Below are 22,702 nucleotides of genomic sequence, written 5' to 3'. Positions count from 1 at the left end.
AGCTGGCCCCCAGGAAAGTGAGTGGCCCAGAACCAAGCAGGGGAAGCACGGCTGTGGGAACCAGGCACAGTGGGGCCAGCTCCAGGTCCGGGCAAGGGGTTCAGGGCGCGTTCAACAGGGCTTGCGAGGTCCGTTCCGCTTACCGAGCTCGCTGGCTGCTGGGGTCTGCAGCCTCGCTGGGCAGGGGAGGGGCAGTGATTGCTGGCAGGGCAGGGAGGGCATTCCAGCCACCGGCCCATCTCCAGCGCGGTGACCCCCACCGGGGTGGTCTCAGCTGATGAACCTCTTCCCAAAGACCGCAGCAACTCGTGATGGGCCAGCTCCACGTCCTGAAGGAGACAAGGAGGGGAGAAACAAGCCAGTGGGAACGGGGGTGTCAGAGCTCTGCACGTGCCAGGCACGCCCCAGCCCTGTCTCCCCTGCTCCCCCGCTGGCTGACACCTGCGGGCTCCTCACAGGCTGCTCCCGGAGTTGTGTAACAGTGCCTTGGTGCCCTCGCCAGTCTGGGCTCCAGCAGAGCGTTACCTTGCCTGGCTCTAGTTCCCCACCCTGTGGCACCAGATGCAGCTTCTCTTCCCTGCTCCCGTCACCTGGCAGAACCAGGCCCGGCCCTCAATGGAAAGGATCCTTAGTGCCCCCACCAGCTCCTCACCTTTAGCCTGGTGAGTTTCAGCGTGAGCTGTTCTATCGTCTGGAAGATCATGTCAACGTCCTGGATCACCAGGCTGGGGGCGGGCGGCTCCGGGGGTGGGGCCCCATCAAGGCTGCCAGGGCCCAACGTGCTGTCCTGGTCGTGCTGCTGGGAGCCGAGGGCGGGGCAAGGCAGGCTGGGGGGCTGCTCCACGGGGCTCGCTGGCGGCTTGGGGGCGGGGGGCTCGGTGGAGGACTCTGCAGGGCCGGCGGGCATGCTGATGTAGAAGTAATTCCCTGCATTACAGGGGAGGGGGGAGAAAAGCTGCTTAGCCTGTGAGTCCAGTACCCAGGGGACTCGGAGCTCCCTGTAGAAACCTACAGGGCCGATATGTTCAAAATCAGGGCCACTGACATCACTGAGACCTCCTCGTTAGCCCTGTCTGCTTTCAGTTTTTACGGCAACGTTTTCAAAAGTCCCAAGTCCTGGTTTCAAAGCAGATGGTGCCTAGACCGGGAGGTAGCGTGGCCTAGTGTATAGAGCCCTGGACTGGAACTCAAGTGTTCTAACCCCAGCTCTGCCATGGGCCTGCTGGGGGACCCCAGGGCAAGTCACCTCATTGCCATGTGCCTCAGTTTCCCCATCTGCCAAATGGGTATAAAGATACCAACCTCCCTAGTGAAGCGCTTGGAGATCTATGCCTGAAAAATGCTGGGGAAGAGGATTGCAACAGTTAATTTAGGTGATTCGTTATTCAGAACCTTAACCAGCCTCGAAAGACAGTGGGGCTGAGGCCGAGTTGGGCGCTTCTGAAAATTCCACCCTTCGACGAGTGCCCTGATGTGGCAGAGGGGGGGTACTGACCCCCCCTCGCCCAGGAGCACTGCAAAAGCAGCCCCCGATCCGTTATTACCTCACTGTTGATTTAGGTGCGTCACTTTCCGCATCCAGGTTTGAAAATTTCAGCCAGGATTCAGGTAGCAACTCCAGCTCCCTCTCCCATAGCTGCATCCAGACAGATTCACAGAGTCCCAGGGCAGAGGGGACCATTGTGACCATCTCCTCTGACTCCTGCATAGCCAGGCCAGAGACCCGCCCCCAAATAATCCCCAGAGCGGAGCTTTTAGAAGAATCTCCCATCCCCGACTCCAAAACGGACCGTGACGGGGAATCCACCACTACCCTTGGCCAATTGCTCCAGCTGGTAAAAACTGACGCTGTATTTCCAATCTGGATTTGTCTTGCTTCATCTTCCAGCCACTGGCTCATGTCAGACCCCTCTCTGCTAGACTGCAGAGCCCACTATGAAATATTCGTTCCCAGTGTAGGTGCCTGTAGACGCAATCACCTCTCCCCTTAACCGTCTCTTTGTTCAGCCAAACAGAGCCACGTAAGGGATTAAATAGTGCAGAGACAGGAACTGATCCCTGTGGGCCCCCACTGGAAACGGCGCCGCTCCGTGACAGTTCCCCAGTTAAACTTGGAGATCTATCAGTGAGCCAGTTTTTAATCCATTTAATGAACATCATCCCAGCTTTTAAATCCAGATGTCGAGCGGTACCAAGTCGAATGCCGTCCCGGAGTCCAAGTCTTACTTCGAGCAGGGACTCATCTGAGACAGGGAAGCTGGTGGACCAGCTCTGGGTACGTGCAGGGAGCCATTTTCATACAGGCGGGCAGTGTTCTGCCTTGACCTGCCACCTACTACGGTCGCCTCTCAGGCAAACAACTCCTGATGAAACCAGGACGGGACCAGGCCATCAAGGACCTGCCCAGTTGCACAGCAGGACACTTCCTCCTAGGGCTGGGGATGGAACCCAGGAGTCCTGCCTCCCAGCCGCCCCTGGCCTGGCCAGCGGCCTCTCCCGTGCCTCCTCTCAGCCCCTCTGCGATTCCCTTTTCTAGCCTTTCTTGGGGCCCAAGAGGAAAAAGGGGTTTGGTTTTTTCTTTACCATCTACATTAGCTCCGCCTCCTTCATGCAACTCAGTTTCTGATTGGCTGCTGTCTGCCAAGGGCGTGGCATCCTTAGTGCCCTCCACCTCAGCTGTGCAGAGACACCAGGGAAAAGAGCAGGGAGGGAAGAAGAGAAAATGTCGAGGGGTGGGGAGGGGGGAGAGAGAAATTGATTGATTGAAGGACTCAGAACCCAATCACCGGCTGTGCCCAGCAAAGCAGCTCCTGCCAGACGCCCAGACAGAGAGAGGAGAGGGTTTGCAGCAGCCCAAGAGTGGCAGATCTCATGCAAATCACCAGGCTCGCCAGGCGGGCAGGATTTAGTGACAGAAGGAGAGCGGCCGCCCTAGGAGCCAGTCACTGACACGACTGGTCTGACGGGCCCCAGGAAACGGGGCCGGACAGTGCCCCTGGGCTCGCAACTGATAACCCTTGAGGCCCCAGCCATGTGTAACAAAGCACTGATGGACGCATCCAGCTGGTGCATCCCCCCAGGGCTCTCTCACTCCCTCACCCCCCAGCTGCACAGAGGGGAGGGGAACCACCGCCATTCCTTGCGGCTCTGCCCCAGCACATGGCCATGCAAAGTGGCTACTGTCCTGGTAGCCAAACCCCGCGGAGAAGGGTCCGGGGGCAACAGCAGGGACCAGCCCTTGAAGAAGAGAGGAGCTGCCCCCTGGAGGCCCTACCTTCCCCCTACCTTTCCGGACCACTTTGTAGCCGCCCTGCCCCTCCGCAGCCGGGAGCCTCTCCACTTCCTGGGACGCCTCCCGACCGCCGTCTGAACTCCAGCCCATCTCCTCCATGTCCCCCGCACTCGGCCGGCTTTCTGACTCCAGCTCTGGCTCCGGCCTGCCGCTGGGCGAGTGGCCTGGGAGACCAGCCCTGTCTGTGGTGGGGCCGCCCCGCCCCGAGTGCTCCACCGACTGCTCCTGGCAGCCTGAGTCCTGGCTGGACAGCACCGAGTCCCAAGGCTGCGCGGCTCCTCCAGCCACCGAGGGCGTGGGGGTCAGGTCGTCCTCAGGCTCCGGGTCCCGGCAGGGCAGCAGGCTGCGCAGGATCAGATGCCGCAGGTTCTCCACTAGGAGTGGGAGAGAAGACAAGCAGGTTGGGCCGGGCCCTGGCAGGGAAGTCCCCACCCACAGGGCTGGATGCAGGCTGGCTTCGGTGCCTACGCATGCACCTCCTTGCTCAGCCAGAGGGGGCGCTGCAGAGTGAAGCCAGGCGCTCCCCCAACGGGAACCAAGCGCCTGATCTGATTCTAGGTGTCCTGGGGCACCCGCGGAAGGGGCGTGTCTGGACACATCTGGCCCGATGGGGTATGAGAGCACCACGGGGCTGAGAAACCCTCCTCCCCGCCTGCGTGGGGCGGGCTCCAAGCAACCTTCTCATCACAGCTTTCTGGGGGGGAGGGGAACTTCCATCCAGCTGGGAGAGTGAAGGGGCTGGTAGCACTTGCTAGAACCAGACACAGGGCAAGCCCCACCTCCAGAGCTCTGCTGGTGCCCCTCAATCCTGACCCACAACCCCCTGCGCTCCCAGCTCAGGGCTTCCCCCCGCCCAGTTCAGCCTCCCCCTGCTCCTCTGCATGCACTGGGCTAGATGGCAGAGCCGAGAGACACAGCGTGTCTGTGTGTGCGATAAGAGACGGGGACAGCTCAGACAAGCAGCTGCCCTCCTCTCTCCCTAGGGCTGGGCCCCCATTAGCAGCATCACGACCCAGCCTTCACTCACCGTCCTCCAGGGCCGATTCGGCCAGTCCCTCGGTCAACACAAGCCCCGGGAGGGGCAGGTGCATGCTGGGCCCCGGTTCCTCGGACACTCCAGCTTCATCTAATTCCGCAGAGCTCTGTGCCGGCACAGGGGCAGCTGGCGCCTCCTCCCCCTCTTCCTCCTCCTCACTGCCTTCGGCCTCCGGCTCCTCCGGCAGCACCGGATGCTTCCCCTTGCCCAGGAAGTCGGTGGGATTATCATCCGCTGGGCAGGGGCGAGAGATCACAGAGGGGCGTTTGGATTAGGCGGTGATGGAGGGCCAGGGCCAGGAAGGGCAGTGGGTGGGGAGAGTGGCTGGGGGCCAGCCCGTCACAAGGAGATCAGAGTGAGCTGACCGTGCAGCGGGAACTGGGGTCCTGGCGTGGGGCTGGTCAGACACCTAGATCCTCGCACAGGAGGTTCCCATTATCATCCCACATGCTCCCCTTGTGCCACCTACATATGGGCTGCTGCTCCGGGCCCCACAGGGGCAGCTGGAAGCTGCTGGCTGTCAGAGTCCCCTGGCAGAGGGAGTGGGGGGCGCCCCGGCTGGGAAGGGAGCTCACCTGAAGAGACATCCTCCACCTCTGCCCCGGAGCTGTCGGCTTGGGAGAGGATCGGGGAGACGTCGGGGTCTTGCAGCACCAGGCTGTGGGGACAAGAGCTGAGTCAGACAGGCAGTGGCAGGGCAGCTGAGGGGCTGGGGGCTAAAGGGAGGGCCTAGGCGGGACCGCGGAGCAAGGCTGACTTGGCTGGAGGCTTCACTTCACCCACAGGATTGGGGCATTAATTACCGACAGCTCTGAGCCACCAGCTGCTCTAGCAGCAGGAAGGGACTCGCCCTGCAGAGGCCGGTGCCCCTAGACACGTGGCAGCCGCCCAGCCTCAGGAGGAATCAAACCTGGGTCCCTCGAGATCTAAACGGCAGCGTGAGATTCCCAGGGCTCTATTCATGGCCGGCCGCTGGAGGGGGACAGTGAGCCAGCCTGGGGCTGGGGGTGATTCTGATCTGTTCCTGGGTCAGCCAGGGCAGGTCTTGGAGAGATCCCCAAGTGCTCTGAGCAGGAATGGAGACCTGGCCCCGCCCCCACCCCCACCCATGCTGCCCCCCAGCCTGAGCTTCTAGGCCAGACCCCAGGGCCCCACGGCCAGGATGTCCCCATTTCCCTCCCTGCCCCGCCCCATGGCAGCTGCAGCGAGGCCCCCAGGGTGGCGCTGCTCACCTAGATGGGGCCGGCCTGTGGATGGGCAGCTCCCGAGTCCGGCGTTTGGGGGGGGAGGTGGCGTTCCTCATGGCGCTCTGCACCGCCTCCTCCAGCAGCTCCATCCACCTGCCAGGCCGAGCAGAGGGGGCGTTACGGCCCCGGTACCCACCAGCTGCTGCCTGCTCCGAGACCAGACCCCAGGGCTTCGGCTCTGCCCCCCAGCAGAGCTCCACCCCCTCACACAGATGAGACTGCACCAAGGAGGGGGGACCCTAACCCTAACCCCCAGCTCTGCCAGTGCCCCTCACTCCCGATCTGCAGCCCCCTGCTAGTCCAGCCCTGCCGACGCCCCTCACACCCAACCCACAGCCCCTGCTAGCCCAGCCCTGGGCTGCCCCACCCAGCTCTGCCGACGCCCCTCACTCCTGACCCGCAGCCCCTGCTAGCCCAGCCCTGGGCTGCCCCACCCAGCTCTGCCGGCGCCCCTCACTCCTGACCCGCAGCCCCTGCTAGCCCAGCCCTGCTGGTGCCCCTCACTCCTGACCCGCAGCCCCTGCTAGCCCAGCCCTGGGCTGCCCCACCCAGCTCTGCCGGCGCCCCTCACTCCTGACCCGCAGCCCCTGCTACCCCAGCCCAGGGCTCCCCCACCCAGCTCTGCAGACGCCCCTCACTCCTGACCCACAGCCCCTGCTACCCCAGCCCAGGGCTCCCTTACCCAGCTCTGCCGACGTCCCTCACACCCAACCCACAGCCCCTGCTAGCCCAGCTCTCCCCACCCCACCCAGCTCTGCTGATGCCCCTCACTCCCGACCCACAGCCCCTGCTACCCCAGCCCTGGGCTCCCCCACCCAGCTCTGCCAACGCCCCTCACACCTGACCCACAGCCCCTGCTAGTCCAGCTCTCCCCGCCCCACCCAGCTCTGCTGATGCCCCTCGCTCCCGACCCGCAGACCCTGCTACCCCAGCCCTGGGCTCCCCGACCCAGCTCTGCCAACGTCCCTCACACCCGACCCACAGCCCCTGCTAGTCCAGCCCTGCCTGCCCCCCCAGCCCCCAGCTCTGCCAGTGCCCCTCACTCCTGACCCGCAGCCCCTGCTATCCCAGCCCTGGGCTACCCCCCGCCCAGCTCTGCCAATGCCCCTCACTCTCAACCCACAGCCCCTGCTAGTCCAGCCCTGCCCGCGCCCCCTAGCTCTGCCAATGCCCCTCACTCCTGACCCATAGCCCCTGCTAGTCCAGCCCTGGACCCCCCCTCCACAGCCCTGCAGCCCCTGCTACCCCAGCCCTGGGCTCCCCCACCCAACTCTGCCAATGCCCCTCACTCCCGACCCACAGCTCCTGCTAGTCCAGCCCTGGACTCCCACTCCACAGCCCTGCTGGTGCCTCTCACTCCCAGCCTGGAGCCCCTGCTACCCCAGCCCTGGGCTCCCCACCCCACTGATGCCCCTCACTCCTGACCTGCAGCCCCCTGCTACCCCAGCCCTGGGCTCCCACCGCCCAGCTCTGCCAGTGCCCCTCATTCTTGACCTGCAGCCCCCTGCCACCGCAGCCCCAGGACATGCTAGTTACCTTGGTGCGTGGTCTCCTCTCCTCCTCCCAATGCCCCAAGGACCGTCCCATAGCCCCTCCCTCTCCGCCCATCGTTACACCCTTACGTGTGTTTCTCCGAGGGCGTCAGCGCCACCAGCTCGTAGATCTGGGGCCCCAGCTCGGAAGTGCAGATGATGAAAAGGGCTCGTTTGTCTGTGCACAGAGGAGAGAGGGGACGCTACAGGGAACATTCGGGCACCGCAGCCTACAGGGCTCTGCTTCAGAGCTGTTCCCATGCCCACATTCCCCTGGGGGGGAGATGAGATTCCCCCTCCCCATCGATGCCCATGCCAGCCGCCCGCCTGGGCAGAGCACCCCTGGGCCTCTCCCGCTCGCTACCTGTGGCCACGGAGCGGATGAGCATGGAGTTGAGCTTCAGGACGGGGCTGAAAGTCTGCTTGGTGTCCGAGGAGCCCGGCGCCGTCTTGCTGTGAAATTTCAGCACCAGCTTCTCGTCCTGCTTCTGCAGCAGCACCAGGAGGTCCTCCAGCAGCAGCACGTGCAGATCTGCACGGGCCAGACGCAGACCCGGTCACCCACCTCCTTTGGTTCCCCCCTCTACGGTGAAGTGGAAGCCAGGCTGCCCCATGGGCACTAAGGGACAGGCCAGATCCACCCCTAGGCAGGGATTTGCAAACCTTCTTTGGCCCCAGACTCTCACTGGAAGTCAAAAGAACTCAGGGGCCTAACTCCCATGGGCTCCTCTCCCCAGCCCAGCCTCAGAGAACAGGGACTAACCGGCTCATTAGCGTCCTCTGCAGGGCTGACGAGGAGGGAGCAACGCACAGGCTTGAAGACAAGTCACCCCACTTTAGATCCCCAGGCTGTCCGGCCCTGCTGCGTCGCCCCACCCCCACCCCCGACTCTCTGGGGGCCAGTTGAGAAGGTGGAAAGCTGACCCCTGCTGGGGAAGAACGGTGTGATTGGGGCTCCCCCCAGTGGAGGATCCCCAGTGGATAAAAGCCTGCTAATGCTAGCAGCTAATAGAGTTACCCCCTGCAGCTCCTTGGAGACCAGCATCCTGGGAGGCTCTTGGGGGTGGGGGTTTTGGACAGAAGGCAGAGGGACATGTCAGGGAGGTACAAACCCAATGTCTTCTCCTTGCTGATGCGCCAGCTCAAAGCCCCCTCATGGATCATGCGCCGGGAGGTGAGGTCGAGGTTCTGCGCACAGTGGGGAAGGCACGGTTAGTTGCTGGCTCTCTCCTGCTGGGGATGCAGGGAAATCAGGATAAAGTCCCGTCCCCCCCACATCTCACTCCCAGCCGGGTGGTACCTTGAACTCAGCTGCCAGTGGGTTGCTGGTCCGCTCCAGAGACGTGGCATCCAGGCGTTTCTGGTAGGCCTCAAGCCGGTGCCGGTTCTCCGCCCGCTTCACCGCCTCATTCACGTACCTGAGGATCTCCCGGCACTGGTCGCGGGCGCGGCACAGCTTCTTGTGCTCCGGGGTCCCGCCTGCGGGCGGACAGAGGGCGTCAGGAGGGTGAGGCCGTGCTGGAGGTTCTGGTCTCTCTCTCTCTCACACCGGGGCAAAACACCCTGGATTTTGAGGACAGTGGCACCCACCTAACGGAGTAGGTGCAGGCCAGTCGGGCTCGCCTTTTTGGGGGAGACAGGGCAACGGCAATGGCCGTGTTGGCTCCCAGGTGCCCACCTGGTCCCACCCTGGGCTGAAGCCCATCTGGCCACAAGGAAAGGCTGCTGCTGAGCTCTGTAGGCTAAAGCCCCCTGCCCACCTGGTGGCCATCGGCAAGGCAAGCACCCCTCACTGCCCTGCCCCATGGAGTCCCTTCTGCAGGGAGAAAAGCCGCAGCCCAGCCCACGCTCAGCCCCTCTGCTGGGCATGGAGGCGATGTGGCCGTGCCGTCAGCCCCACCCGTACCGTCCGTGTGCTTGAGGATATTCTCCAGCAGCAGCGGGTACTTGGTCAGGCGCTGCATCTCGGAGATGATCAGGTCCTTCAGCTGCAGACGTCGGCACTGAGGGTTGCTCTCGGCTTCCTGGGATGGAGGGAGACAGAGAGAGAGACAGTGCTGCAGCCACCGTGTGTGGGAGGGGACATGATTGGGCAGAGTTCCAGCCAGGGGGACTGGTGGAGAAGACGTCAGCAGAGCTCACGGTACCTGCATGAAGATCTGGAAGCGGGTCTCCTTGCGCTGCTTGGTTTTGATCAGCTCCAGGGCGATGGACTGGTATGAGCAGAAATCAGCTGCCACCTGCTGGATTTCCTCCCGCGCTGGCCCGTCGAACTGGAAGCGGGGAAAGACAAAGGACCAGAGCTGAGCTGTCAGCCCCTCAGCACCGTCCGGGACCCCCTCGCCCCAAAGACCCAGGGGCCTAGGATCTGGTCTCTGACAGTGGCCAGCACTAGCTGCTTCAGAGGAAGGCGTTAGTTATTCGCATGACCTGAAGTAACTCTGGATATTCTTTTTATTCCCAGAAATGTCCAGTCCCTCTCTGAACCCTGCTAAGTTCTTGGCCTCAGCACAATCCAGTGGCAGGCAGTTCCACAGGCTAATCACATAGCAAGTGAAAAAGTCTTTCCTTTTATCAGTTTTGAATGTGCCGTTTGTTTATTTCACTGCGCAGCTCTTTGGCCTTCTGCGCCAGGAGACAGGAAGACCCCAAACCCATCATCCCGTAGCTCTTCCGGCCCTACCCGAGAAAGCATGAGATCCCCGATCTCTTTGATGATTGGTCCTTCTTCTCGGAGCTTCTTCATGGATTCAGACAGAGAATCTGAACAAGGAAGGGAAGGGGGAACGGGAATAAGTAAACGGGGAGTGAGGGAAAGGAGAAAGAAATTAAATAGTCCTCTTCTAACGAGGAAGAGCAGCATCCCCCTGCCCGGGAGATCTGCCGACCTACATTCCACATAGAACATTCCTACATTTCAGATGTAACCCACCGCCACGTACCCGACACCGTATGGCCAGACTCTCTTGTCATGCCCTGTGAGCTCCTTACCCCAAAATCCTTTCCAACAGCCCCTCCGGTGCACGTCTCCTACGCTCAGCCAGCAGCGGATACCCCTGGGAGAAGTGGCCATTCCTGGAACAAGCTGCTTCCAATCTCAGCAGCAGGCACCCAATGACGGAGAGGCATGGACAGGCCTGCACAGCCCCGTCTGTCATTCACCATCAAGAGACTGCAGCTACCCTGGCTTGTATGTTTAATATGTCTGCCCCAGAGAGCGACATGCCACCCGACTATTGTCTGGTACTGGAGCTAGCCTGGACAGGTGACCATAGAGACAACAGGGAGTGTCTACACAGCCAGCAGCAGACAGTCCGAGTGGCCAGGTCGACAGACTCGGGATCGTGGTCCAGTACTAAAACTGGCCGTGTCGGCATCAGGCTCTGAAGCCCATGGGGTGGGCCAGAGCCGCAGAGTGGCTGTTTTAGCCCCGCGAGCCCTGGTCCGCAGAGCCGTGTAGACGCCACTCTAGAGTCACAGAGTTCGAGGCCAGAAGAGGCCAGCGGAGCAGTTAGTCACCGCACAGCAGGCCAGCAAACAGTCGGAGATCCAGGCCTTACAGCCCCCGAGGGGAGACAACGCTAAATCCCTTTGGCCCCGGCAGCGTGGGACACCTGGGATTCAAATCGCTGTTCTCGGCAAACTCCAGGGGATGGCAGCGGGCCGGGCCTTAAAGAGACAGGCACCGGGGATTTCTAGCCCGAGGGGGTGAAGGGAATTCAGTGGCTTACTGTGGATGTCGATCAGGTCCGGGAGGTTGGGGAAGAGCAGCCCCAGCTCCTCCCGCGACAGCAAGTTCTCCCTCTTCATCCGCTGGTAGAAGACGACGTCCAGGACTCGGAGGATCCGCAGGTGAGACGCCTCTGTGGCGAAGAGCTCTGCCCCCCGGCGGGAGAGAGGGAGGGGTTCAGAGACAGGCCAGCTCTCAGCTCCCGCACCCCACCAAAGTAGCCTGGGCCCCACACTTCAAGCAAAGCCACCAAATGTACCAGCTCTGTCCTCCCCCAGATCTACCCTGGCAACCACGCCCAGGGCCTGCCATGCCCACCAGGGGTCAGTCCCTCCCGTGGGGGTGCTATCACCCCGGCACCCAGGGAAGAGGAGCAGCAGGATCCTCACCGTTGATCACCTCCTGGCGGTCTATCTCCCTGTGGGTCAGGTGAGCCATGACCTCCCGGCCGACAGTGTGCTGCCAGTTCTGAGTGTCCGGTTCCGGCTCCAGGTCCGACAGCTGGCCCAGGTCATCCTCCAGCAGGTGGGGGAGGAAGGAGTCGGTGCCGAAGCCCAGACTGGGGGACTCAATGCTCCTGGGAGAATATTGCATGGGGCAGAGGGAAGGGAGTTTACTCCCTGCAGCTGTGCATGGACCCCATGCGGTGCCCCTACCCCACTCCCAACCCAGCTGACATGCAGCCAGCTCGAACCTGGGACTGTCACCCCAAAGAGCATAAACCTCTAATGCTTGAGCTAAAAGGCTAAAGCTCCCTAGCGGGCAGCGCTAGCAGACTCATTAACCTCATACGTGACCCAGCCACTGGGGGTGGGGGGAGAGAGGGGGCCACAGACTCGCCTTCACCCCCCAAACCCTAACGTGTGGGGTCCTTTGGAAGTCAGACACAGGCGGGAGAACTGGCTCAAACTGGGGCATTTCAGAGGATTCCAGGCAGCTTGGCCATACCGTGAAACCCAACTCCCCCCATCCCGCCCCTGGAACACGCAGAGCTCGGGGTCACTCACCTGCGCCCCATCTTGGGTGTGTAGGGAGGAGTGGGGTTTTCCAGGGACCTGGGGACGCAATTGAAAACTGCACTTAATCCCCAAACAATGGTATCCCAGTGACCTTTGCACACTCTCCCTGCCACGTCAGAGCTCCCGGCTCCGCATTTACTGCATGACCCCGAGGCTGCCATGAGCGACTGGCTGGGATTTCCAGGAGGATGAAGGGGATCGCTGCACAATTCCCCATGCTCCTCTGAAAATCACAGGCTCAAAGGCAGCCCTGGGAGCAAACTTCTGCAGGATTGGGGCCTTCAAGTGAGAGTCCCTGGGGGTGGAACCTGGCCTCTGTCAACCAGATAAACTTTCCAAAGAGCTCATGGGTGTGTGCGGATGGGGTTCCTCAGGACCAGCTGACAGTGCTGGGGGGCGAGACGGGGTGGGGTGTTGGTCAGACACTTTTGAAAATGGAATCTACACCCCTAAATCTCTCTAGCCATTTCGGGAGCTTCCCCCTCTCCACGGCTGGATAAACTCTGCGACGGAACCCTGGCTAGGTCACCTGCCTGCCCACCCACCCACTGGGCCTTCAACACTTGCCCAGGTGGCTGGGCTTTCTCGCCCCACGCTCGATTAAAACAGCCTGCTTTGCTTTCAGACCCGAGTGGGGACACTTCTGGCTGGGGAGCTCATGAGAGCTCAGCTCCCAAATCCGGCTGGGCCCATCTGAAACCTCCAATAGAAACAGACAAGAGGCACTGTCCAGAGGCCTTTGTCTCCCTGCCTGCGGGCTCAGGGCTTTGGGCTCTGACCTCGTGGACAGGCTGGATGCTGAAGACGACGCCGACTGGTGAAGCCGCGTGGCCTCTGCTGCAGCGTCCATGTCCACGTCGCTCCGGGACCGTGGCACGTTCTCCGCTTTGCGCGATTTCTTCATCTCCTCCCGCCCTTTCAGGCTCTCCGACCGGCCCAGCTTGACCTCTGACCTGGAACTGCACGGGGGAGCAGGGTTGGCGAGACGCAAGGAACTGCTGGATTTCATGCAGGCTGGAAGAGCTGAGAATGCATGTGCATGTGGGGAAGCAAGCTAGAACCTGTCTCATTAATCTAGAACCCCAGGCCCACCAGGGAGCTAGAACCCATCTCGTTAATCTAGAACTCCACATCCCATCAGTCCTACCTGTCTGAGTCCAGCAGCTCTTCAGGGAAGCTGCCAGTGGAGAGACGCTGCGTGCCAGGCTCCTGGGACTCGCAATGCTGGTTGTTTTCAAAGTGCTGGATGATGTTCCTCACGTTGCCGGGTTTGACTGGTGGGACGGGGGAGTCAGGGACAGGAGGACAGACATAAGAGACAGGTATTGATGGCTGATGGCTAAATCGTTAACCTGCAGCCCATTACGTAGCCCCCCAGGGGCTAAATACACCCTAGCAGCAGTGAGCCTGGCTCCAGCAGTTTGACTCTCTTGGGTGTGGCTGGTCTCATATGGTTTGGAGATGGCTGGTGTGGGGTGGGCGCTTTTAGGGTTCTGGCAGGCAGGGCAAATCCCTGTCTCTACTCTGAGCCTGTACTCCCCAGCTTTCCCCCCTCCCTGCTGCCATCAGCCCCCAGCTACCACCCTATGCCTCTGTGAAGACAGCGTATGAAGAACCGCCAGCTGGAGGCGCTCGGCAGCGGGGTCCGAAATCAGTGCAGCCCCGTGGTGTGTAGCGGCTACAAAGCTGCAATACACTCGACTGGCCTGGCGCTAAACCAGTGACGTGGTTATGGGGAGCTTTCAGGACACCCCTGGTTCAGGAGGGTCCCCCCAAAAAGACTCATCCTTCTCCCAACGTTCAACTGGGTTTCCCTGCAGAACCAGCCCACTCAGCAGCCAGGCTGCGGATTAAATCACACAGCTGGAGGAAGCCGAGCAGCTCATCTACACAGGAAACCTGCACCGATTTAGTCCACCTGGTGCAAATCTGTGTGTGGATGCTCTTATTTCGGTTTAACTTCAACTTCTTCCCATTGAGATTAAGAGCATCCACCCAGGCTGTCACACCGGGGCGTCTCCTCCAGACCAGATTGTTGCCTGGGGATGGCTACTCCTGCAGCAGCTTGCACAGGAAAACAGATCTACGACCTAGAGAACTACGACCTAGTGGGAAGTGCATGGCATATTATATCAGGGCAGGAGGGAGCATGGGGTAGGCTCCCCCAGAAGCCTGGGGGTGTCTTAGGCACCCACTTCGCCCCACATTGCTCCCGATGTTATCCATTGCAGACCCTCTTTGCTCCCCTCCCTGGCTTAAAAGGTTCTCCAGAGTCCAATCCTGACAATGTGCAAACATTAACAGCCTTGTTATCCAATGAGAGAGAGAGAGAGCTTCTTCCCTCAGTCAGTCTGCTGCCTCCCTCTAGGAATGCAGGGGGCATTTATACGGCACTCATGTCCCAGGGCATCTGGACACTTAGCCAGACCGGTGCCTTCCACCCTAAAAGGCCCCATCCTACTATACAAGGATTGGCCTGACTCTTCCTGCACCACGGCCCCTTTGCATGGCCGTGGCAGTGAAAAGGGCTTGAAGTGGAGATAAGTTAGTTACGCCCACTGCTTGGGCAGCAGAGAAATGGCTTACATGGGCCGTGTGGGACTGAGATTTCAGGCCCTAAGGTGAAACTGACCCCTACACAGTGGCCTGTTTCGAGCGGGACCTTCCGCCCAGGGAGCATTTCAGCCTACGTTTCTCTCGCAGCCGCAGAGTCACGCCGCACAGCGGCGCAGGGCAGGAAAGGAAGGAGAACGACCTGTCTACCGGAAAGCGCAGGGAGATTTTAAGATCTAACTGGCCCAACTGGAACTTGGCTATGGCATGGTGTGAAAAAACCTCGCTCTGTGATTGCTCGTCTTGCATGCAGCTGGGCCCCTGCCGCACGCATAGCGCACTCTATCGCCAGGACAGGGGCTCGAGATCGGTACTAGGTCGGGAAGTGCACCTCCTGCTGGATCAGCCACCCCACTCCCTGCAGCACAGCACTCCCTAGCATGACCCTGGGGCACATGAAGCAGCACTGTCTCTGAAAGGAGAGCGTCAATTAAGTACCACTGTCCATTAAATTCCTGAACGGACAAGAGGAAAAGGAGAAGAGGGCAGAAAACTGAGCAGCCTCAAAGGCACAGGAAAACAAATCACCCAGGAGTGAAGGAAACAAAGGCCTTGGGCCTTAGAGCAGAAGGATTTTGACGTACGAAGGAACCAGCTCCCAGTGGAGTCAAGGCAAAGACTCCCATCACCACCTTTCTATCAGTAGATCTCAAAGAACTTTAGAAAAAAGGTCAGTATATTAACACCCCATTTGCCTAATGGGTAAACTGAGGCACAAAGAGGGGCCGTGACTTTGCCCCAGGTCTCCCAACATGCCAGTGGCAAAGCTGGAATTAGAAACCAGGTATTTTGAGTCCCAGTCCAGTGCTCTGTCCACTAAGCCTCCCCTCTCCAACCCTGCCCAAGCGCCCGCAATGACCGCCCCTGATGCCACAGTACAATGAAGTGGGAGACCTCTGGGGAAAGTCCCGCTTAAAAAAATTAAACAAATAAAGCTGAACATAAAAGAAAAGAAAAGAAAAGGCCTTTTACCTTCCACAGGGGACAAAGGGACATGAAATGCTGAAAGGAAAAAACAATGAGATGTCAAATCAATCCTGCATTTCAACAACGGAGGAGGTTAGAAGGGCGTGTGAGCTGCACAATGAGAACTCAAAGAGGAAATGGAAAGCGAAGGCAGTGAAGAGACACACAAACCCCTCTCCCGCGCTCCCCGCGGGGAACACACACGGCTCTGACTGTATGGACAGCGCTGCATCTGTGTGCATGGTGCTAGTAACACGCACACTCACAACTGCACATACAGCCTTTGGAAGACGTTTTTAGGACGGTCTCAGCCCAGCCTCCTTTTTTGCACCCTCCACAAACCACATCAGCTTTCTGTGCAACCCACCCCCTGCCGCACCCCCCTTCCAATATAACTACCGGCCAAAATCGAATCACGTCTGGTGGGATTTTCAAACGCACCCAGTGCCAGGTGATTTCTGTCCCCTTGGAAGCCCTCACTGACTCCTCCTGGGGTAGTTCCCTTTTGAAAAACCCCACCCGTGGGTGCTCAGCCGTTCGAAGGGAGCTCAGCAGCAGACACACGTGGGGGAGCGTGCGATTTCTGTAGGGGCTGCTTTGATGAGCGGACACTGCACCCTCAAGCACGGGCAGGTGTGTGCGAGAGATTTAATTAGAGAGTCGTGGGTTGTCCACCCCAGGAGCTATCCCTAACTCCACAGTGTGCAGGCCCTGTCAGTCTGGAACAGCTGTTACTAAACAGCTCCGTGGTGGAAAAGTCCTTAGACCTTATCCACGCCTCAAAGCTTTGTCGCAAGAGCTGCCCCGACATACCACAGTGAGAAGAGCGTGGCTTGTGCCGAACAGCTTAGATTGGTTCTCCAAGCAAAATAAGCTACGGGGGCAAAAGCACGTTTATGCTCGTATAACCACAGCTACAAAATTGTAACCGTCGACCAGGCCTGAGAGTAAAAAGGAGAGAGAGCTCAGGCGAGAGTCCCTGCTGGGACGCAGCGGAGAGGGGGAGAAGGGTTGAAGGCAGGTGGAGAGACTCCTCAGGCATCACGTACATCGGGACTGGATGCAAATTCCGAGTGGAAGAAAGATTTACACTAGTCAAGCGCAGCCTAGTTGGACAGCAGCATAAGTTGCCCTGGTGCATGTCACGTCTAGGCCAGAGGCTGACATTTGTGCGGCTGTGCCCCGGCTCAAGTCCCGGCATGGACAATGCCTTACACTGCCCAAAATGTTCATTCTCACGCAGCCAGCCAGAGATGACTGCCTCCAGGACCGAGAACCGGCTACTCCATCGTATAGAGGAGTGGCGCCCCTTACTGGCAGGCCCAAGAGTCTCAAAGGACCCAGCTTCCCATCGGGCATCTCCTGCAGTACTTGTGACGCACAGCGCCCCCAGCACGAGCCAATACTCACTACTCTGGGAGGAGCTTTTGGGCTTCCCAATGTATTTCAGGATGGGATTGCGTTTCTTATCCTCCATCACATCTTTGTCCTTCTTCGTGCTGCTGCTCTGCTGAGACACACAGGATGAGAGTTGGGAAAGACGTCTTTGCAAGGGAGGCACGTTAACTCCCAGGGCAACACGAGCTAACGCAGAAGCAGCAACAGCTGCATTTAATTTGCAAGGAAGGAAACTGAGGCTGGGTGGGCCGGTGGTTAGGGGCCAGGGCTGGGAGACAAGGTTCTAAACCCCACTGAGTTGCCATGGGGTCCTGAACCCGTCACTCTGTGCTACAGTTCTCCCCACATCTGTGCAATTACCCTGGGCCACCTTTGTCCAGGGTACAATACTTGGTGCCTTTCCGCTACATGTCTACCAGGATGCTGCACCCTGCAGCTACTGCAAACTTCCCAGGAGCAGCATGGACAGAACTCTGATCCGCCTGCTCTGAAAGTCCAAGCCTGGAGTGAATGGAGAATCTCCATTAGTTGTTAGAAGTATAGGGCCTATGACACAGTGGAACAGTTCCGATTCCAACCAGGAGGGGGCTGCCATGTATAAACAAACCAGCCAGTTTATTACAGTACAACACAAGTTACAATTCACTTTGTTTATACCGATGGGCACACAACCCTGCGTGTCTAAATTCACCAGCAGTACATCACTCAGCCTTGCCTTCACCCTCCAGTCGGAGAGAGCAAGCAGCTGCCAGTCACACTGAGCTTGTGAGAGGCACTTCAGTTAGTTCCACTGGTCTGGCCTCAGCCTGACTTTGCACAGGGTCTGCTCCACAAACCACCCCCACTCCCACCTCAGAGTGAAACACCCGGCACCAGGATCAAACGGCGGGAGGGAGAGAGACGGGGAGAAGGGCGGGGGAGGGAAGGTGATGGAGGTGAAGAGATACTGGGAGGCTGCTCCGGGCAGCAGAGGAGGTGGCTCTTGCACCAGCACAGATTGTGCAAAGGGACAGAGTGGAAGGCATGGCGGGAGGAGGCCAGAAGACACAAGGGGCCCGATTCTGCCCCACCCAGGGCTCTGTGCTGCCATGTACCCTGGCACAAAGTGCCGCCAGATCAGAAAAGGCCACATGTTGTGCCCACCTTGCCCGGGTACAAGCGACAAGGTGTCCTGCCCAAGGGCTGTGGCTGAAGGGTAATTCTGAGCTGAACGGGGAGCTTCTGGAGTTCACTTCCCCAGGGATGGGTATGAGGTGCTCATGCACATTTCTGTGGGGGAGCTGGGGCTCGAGGAGGCTGCGGAGACAAGAACTGCACTAGGCCAGGCCTGAGGAGCTGACGCCACTGGGAAGAATCTGGTCAGAAAAGGGAACGTGGCCAATGCCCCACTCACCTTCTTGGCCTTGGGGAAAAAGGGCAGCCACTTGTCCTTGTCTGGGAAGGCCTGGGACTTCTCGCTGGTGCTGGCTGGCCGGGCCTCCCGCATCCGGATCCCCGTGTGGCTCATGTAGGTGCTGAGGGCAAAGGCCATGGGGGAGCTGGAAGAGAGGAAAACACAGGCAGACACGCTGCAGATCATCCAGGACACACCAGCACCGCCGTGTCGGAAGACTGGCATCCTTCGACCACCGCAGGGATAACTGGCCGGAACAGAGCCGGCGAGAGGCTCAAAGCCTCAGCAAGGCGTGGCCAGGAGTATCCACTCGCAGTGCTCCTGAGAGGGACGGAGAGCCCTGGAATTCCCATTGTCCAACGCTACCAAAGCACCGGTGCCGTCCCAAGGGCAGTGCCTGCAGCACCTCAAGGGGCCTGGTGCTTTGCAGACAGATGTCAGAGCCCTTTGCCTGGGCAAGCCTTGTTCCGATGAGCAGGGGAATCAAGAGGATGAGCTGGGGGGAGTCGAGACTGCAGGGCCAGGCCCTGAGTGGTCTCACGTGCTTTACAAACATTGATTGATCCTCATGACAGCCCCCATCTGCCCTGTCCTCATTTTACTGCTGGGGAAACTGAGGCACGAGGCAGGGCAGTGACTTCCCCATGGCCACACCCTGCACCAGTGGCAGCCCAAAGGGAAGTGTCTGACCAGGCGCAAAGGAGACAGACACCCCAAAGAGTGCCACAATGTCTCGTACAATACTCGGCATCTTGCCGGTCAGCCCTGGAGTCTCCTTAGTCGGGGGCAAGTCAGGTTACAGCTTGATTCCTGCACGACTCGCCAACCCAGGAGAAAGGCTCATTGCGGCAAGAGAAGCACCCTCAGGACAGCTGGATCGTGGAGGGTTCTCACTGCACCAAAGGCACCTTCAGATGGGCAGCTGGAGCCGAAGCCCGTTGCCACGCTCCAGCTTCTCCTGCCCCAGCTCTGGGTGAGAGATCCAGTCACCAGCAAACAGCTCTCAGCAGCACATGAAGGAGACCTCCCGCCTCCTAGTCACAGCAGCTCATGGATCAGACAGACGGGCTTGCGGCTAAAGCACCGGCCCCCAAGTTCTATCCCGAGCTCTTCCAGGGATGCCCTGCATGAGCCTGAGCAATCCCTATTCCCCATCTATAAAATGGGGGATAGTGGCACTGCCCTACCTTCCCCCCTGCCCCAACCCAGGAGGGTTTCATTAATGTTTGCAAAGCACCCCAAGATCCACCTTGTGTCCAGCACTGCAGGATTTGGGCCTGGGGACCTTTTCTCCTGGAACTGCTTTCCGGGACATCGTGCGGCGCAATGGCTTACAGACGCCCCCCAACTTAAACAAGCATTCCGTTCTGGAACACCTTGCGTAACGCGAATTTTGGAAAGTCGGAAATGTATCTCCAACCATTATGCAAAAAAAAAAAAACCAACGGAAAAATCCCCCTCCTATTTTTAGCTTACGGAACTTTTCAGGAAGTTCGGATTTGCATATGTCAGGTTTACGTAATTTGGGGAGTGTCTGTATTAAACAGAGAACTGGTGCCCACCCAGCTTCGAGGCCAACTTGCTTATGGGGCACAGAAGGACCCCAAGCATGAACCCTCATTGCCGGTGTGATATCAACAACGTTCCCCTAGCTCTGCAGAGCACCCTGGGGGCTGAAGGTCTGTTTTTCCAGAGCGAGAATGGTTGGGGGGCGGGGAGGTGATGCACAGGAGGCCTCAGTGTGGATTTACGGTGGGGAACCAGCTCGAGGGACAAGTTTCTTTTCCCTGTGGCGACCGTCGGGGCCAGTCCAGGAGTTCTGTGATAGCAAGGGGCTGCCCTGCGGGACACTACAACCCAGACAGATGCTACCCAGATGCTTACACATGGGCCGCTCATCCAACCGCTGACAAGTTTGTGCCATCGCTGCCCTGGCATTGGGAGGGGACAGCATGATCTAGTAGTGAGAGGACCCTCTCCCCAAGCATTGCCCCGCACCCCCTCCCTGAGCTCTCCAGAACCCCACCCCCACGGCCACATCTGTATGGCACCATCACATCTGGATGCACATGACTGCTGGGCGCCAGGCCGACACTCACCTCCTGTCCTCTTCATATTTCGACCTAAAGAAGAGAAAGAGGGAAGGGGTGTGAGAAACGAGGCCACCTCTGTAAGACACCGTTTAATCTGCCTGATCTGAGCCCAGGGGCCCAAGGGACGATGTCTCAGACCTAGCCCTGCACGGCCACGACTTATTAAAGGCACGGGACCGGACCCTCTGCCCGGTGTAAATCGGCAGAGCTCCTTTGACTGCAATGGGGACATGCTCCAACCAGCCCTGGCAAGAGGGGACAGGACAGGGTGTAAGAGAGCAGCATCCCCCGCCTCCGCCCCATGTCTGCTGCTTCTACCTGCCCCCGCATGCCAGGAGCCCATTCCTTCCTTCACCACCACCACCACCGCACATGCACTCAGAGCCTGCTCCTTCTCCCCCACCACTACAAAATCCCAATTGAACTTCAGTGGTAAAGCCATAGTGCCCGGAAGCTCACAGGAGCAGCCCTGGGATCAACACGCCAGGCTGAGCTGGGTTCTGATCCCACTTCCACTCCCACTGGTCACACCCCACTGCCGGAGCCGCTCCCGATCTCCGCTGGTGTCAGCGAGCCCAGACCCAGGCTCGGGCTGCATCACACGCCGGACGGGGACCAGCCCTGCCGCTTGGCACTCACAGTATGTCACCCAGCTGCCCAAGCTGCTTCTCAGCCACCAGGCGCTCCTTCTGGGGATCACCATCCAGATCCAGCAGGTCGTTTTCTCCATACAGGCTTCCCAGCCCCATGGTGCGCTTCGTCCTGTGGACAGACAGAGGGCCCCGGTCAGCCCCACGAGCCTGAGTGGCGCAGACAATCACCTCATTGAAGAGCTGCCCCAGACGAGGCCACAGCGCAGAGGCAGTGCGAGGGCCTTACCTGTAGTCCTGGATCTGCTCCTGGATCTCGGGCATCGCTGCGTCCTGAGCCTCGGAGAAGGCGCTTCGGACATCCTCCCCGTTCCGCAGGCGAGACTCTGGAACCGTGGACAGAAGACAAGGGGAAAGAAGCTCGTTACCAGCTGCGCTCAGCTGGGGGGCAGGCAGGGGCACACAGATGGCCAGGGGCACCAGCAGCATCAGGTGCTGACACGGCATGTTTCAGCCGAGGATCCCGCCATGCCTGCCAGTCGAGCAGCTGCTCTTCAGGGGTGTACACCCCAGCAGCAACGTCAGGTGCTCAGCACCTCCGCTAGCAGCCTCAAAGTTAAGGCTTCATCTACCCTGGGACTCTCCCACCTGGATTCCTGCCCGCAGGGTAGCTGCACCTCTGCCACTCCGAATGCTGCCGGGGAGCTCCATTGTACCCCGCGATTAGCAACAGGACAGCTCACTGGGGTTCCAAGCAGGAGAAAGCCACCCTAGTGCAAAATGCAACTCTGCCTGTTTGAACTGGAGCAGCTATCCTGCCTGCTGGAGCTGGGGGCAAATCCAGACCTGAGCCGCCCAACTCCACCTGCAGGGCAGGTATGGTAAGACAGACAGGCAGCATGGGCCAGTGGAAAGGGACTTGGGAATCCTGGCTTCTCTTGCCAGCTCTGTCATTGGCCTGCTGGGTCACCTTGGGCAAGTCACTGCCTCACTCTGTGCCTCAGTTTCCCCTCCTGCCCTCTGTCTAGTTCAATGTTAAGCTATTTGGGGCAGGGACTGTCTCTCCCTTTGGTCGTGCAAAGTGGGGCCCCGATCTTAGCTGGGGCCTGTTAGGCACAGCCGTGAGTCTAATTAATGGTAACGTCCGCAACTCTGTGTAACTGAGGCTCATGCAAGGGAACGACTTCCCCAAGTGAGGCAGGAAAAGAACCCAGGAGTCCTGACTTCAACTCGAACCACACGATGCCGTTTCCTCCCTGACGCAGGGCAATATGGGGAGTGGTGAGGTCTCTCCTATGCAGATAGACCTTCCCCAGGGAAGTTCCGAGGAGGTAAAGAGTTCTGCACGCTAATAAATGGGAATCTTTGATTGAAAGCAAAGCCATTAGCACAGTGGTTCTTAACCTGGAGTGCACTCACCCCTGGGGGTGCGAGCTGCCCTTTTTTGTTTAGAAGGTAAATCCTCCAAAACACAAATGAAGCACAGGCACTAAGTACAACTACTTTGTTTCATCAAACCTACGTATTTATTAACATTATACATTTTTAACAATTACTGTAACATACAAACAAAAAACATATCTAGGTTTAAAGAACTGACCTACTTCAATGATTTCCGATACGGGGTGCGAGAACATGTTTTGAGAACCAAAGGGGTGCAGGCCGCAGCCATGGTTAAGCACCACTGCACGGTGGGACCAGCAACAGCCAGTGGTCCCCGATGCTGAGACCTCGAGCTGCTGAAAACACTCACTGCTTCAGTGACTACCCCTAATGGCACAGGCATGGCCTCA

The 22,702-nt window shown here is 59.3% G+C and overlaps 1 protein-coding gene across 11 annotated transcripts in view; it reads right to left on the bottom strand.

The window, feature by feature from the left end:
- ARHGEF11 (Rho guanine nucleotide exchange factor 11) overlaps positions 1-22,702 on the bottom strand; it is a 76,565-nt gene that overhangs the window by 1,938 nt on the left and 51,925 nt on the right. For 4 of the 11 annotated variants that reach the window (XM_075071057.1, XM_075071060.1, XM_032792065.2 and 1 more), the window contains exons 16-40: positions 21,199-21,295; positions 20,959-21,081; positions 20,326-20,349; positions 18,227-18,371; positions 16,846-16,945; positions 15,442-15,471; positions 13,004-13,130; positions 12,636-12,815; positions 11,845-11,892; positions 11,227-11,414; positions 10,839-10,985; positions 9,791-9,870; positions 9,255-9,380; positions 9,014-9,131; positions 8,408-8,586; positions 8,220-8,295; positions 7,472-7,639; positions 7,198-7,285; positions 5,561-5,668; positions 4,904-4,986; positions 4,320-4,562; positions 3,286-3,666; positions 2,584-2,676; positions 653-927; positions 144-329 (exon numbers count right to left, since the gene is read on the bottom strand). In XM_075071057.1, the coding sequence (XP_074927158.1) occupies positions 144-329; positions 653-927; positions 2,584-2,676; positions 3,286-3,666; positions 4,320-4,562; positions 4,904-4,986; positions 5,561-5,668; positions 7,198-7,285; positions 7,472-7,639; positions 8,220-8,295; positions 8,408-8,586; positions 9,014-9,131; positions 9,255-9,380; positions 9,791-9,870; positions 10,839-10,985; positions 11,227-11,414; positions 11,845-11,892; positions 12,636-12,815; positions 13,004-13,130; positions 15,442-15,471; positions 16,846-16,945; positions 18,227-18,371; positions 20,326-20,349; positions 20,959-21,081; positions 21,199-21,295 (3,413 nt within the window). The remainder of the gene's footprint in view (positions 1-143; positions 330-652; positions 928-2,583; positions 2,677-3,285; positions 3,667-4,319; positions 4,563-4,903; positions 4,987-5,560; positions 5,669-7,197; positions 7,286-7,471; positions 7,640-8,219; positions 8,296-8,407; positions 8,587-9,013; positions 9,132-9,254; positions 9,381-9,790; positions 9,871-10,838; positions 10,986-11,226; positions 11,415-11,844; positions 11,893-12,635; positions 12,816-13,003; positions 13,131-15,441; positions 15,472-16,845; positions 16,946-18,226; positions 18,372-20,325; positions 20,350-20,958; positions 21,082-21,198; positions 21,296-22,702) is intronic. The other 7 variants (XM_075071058.1, XM_075071065.1, XM_075071063.1 and 4 more) reach the window with 4 other exon arrangements.

This window comes from Chelonoidis abingdonii, chromosome 11, assembly GCF_003597395.2.
Source record: "Chelonoidis abingdonii isolate Lonesome George chromosome 11, CheloAbing_2.0, whole genome shotgun sequence".
Lineage (NCBI taxonomy): Eukaryota > Metazoa > Chordata > Testudines > Testudinidae > Chelonoidis > Chelonoidis abingdonii.
The sequence above is the reverse complement of the archived record's forward strand: the minus strand, read 5'-3'. Positions and strand labels throughout refer to the sequence as shown.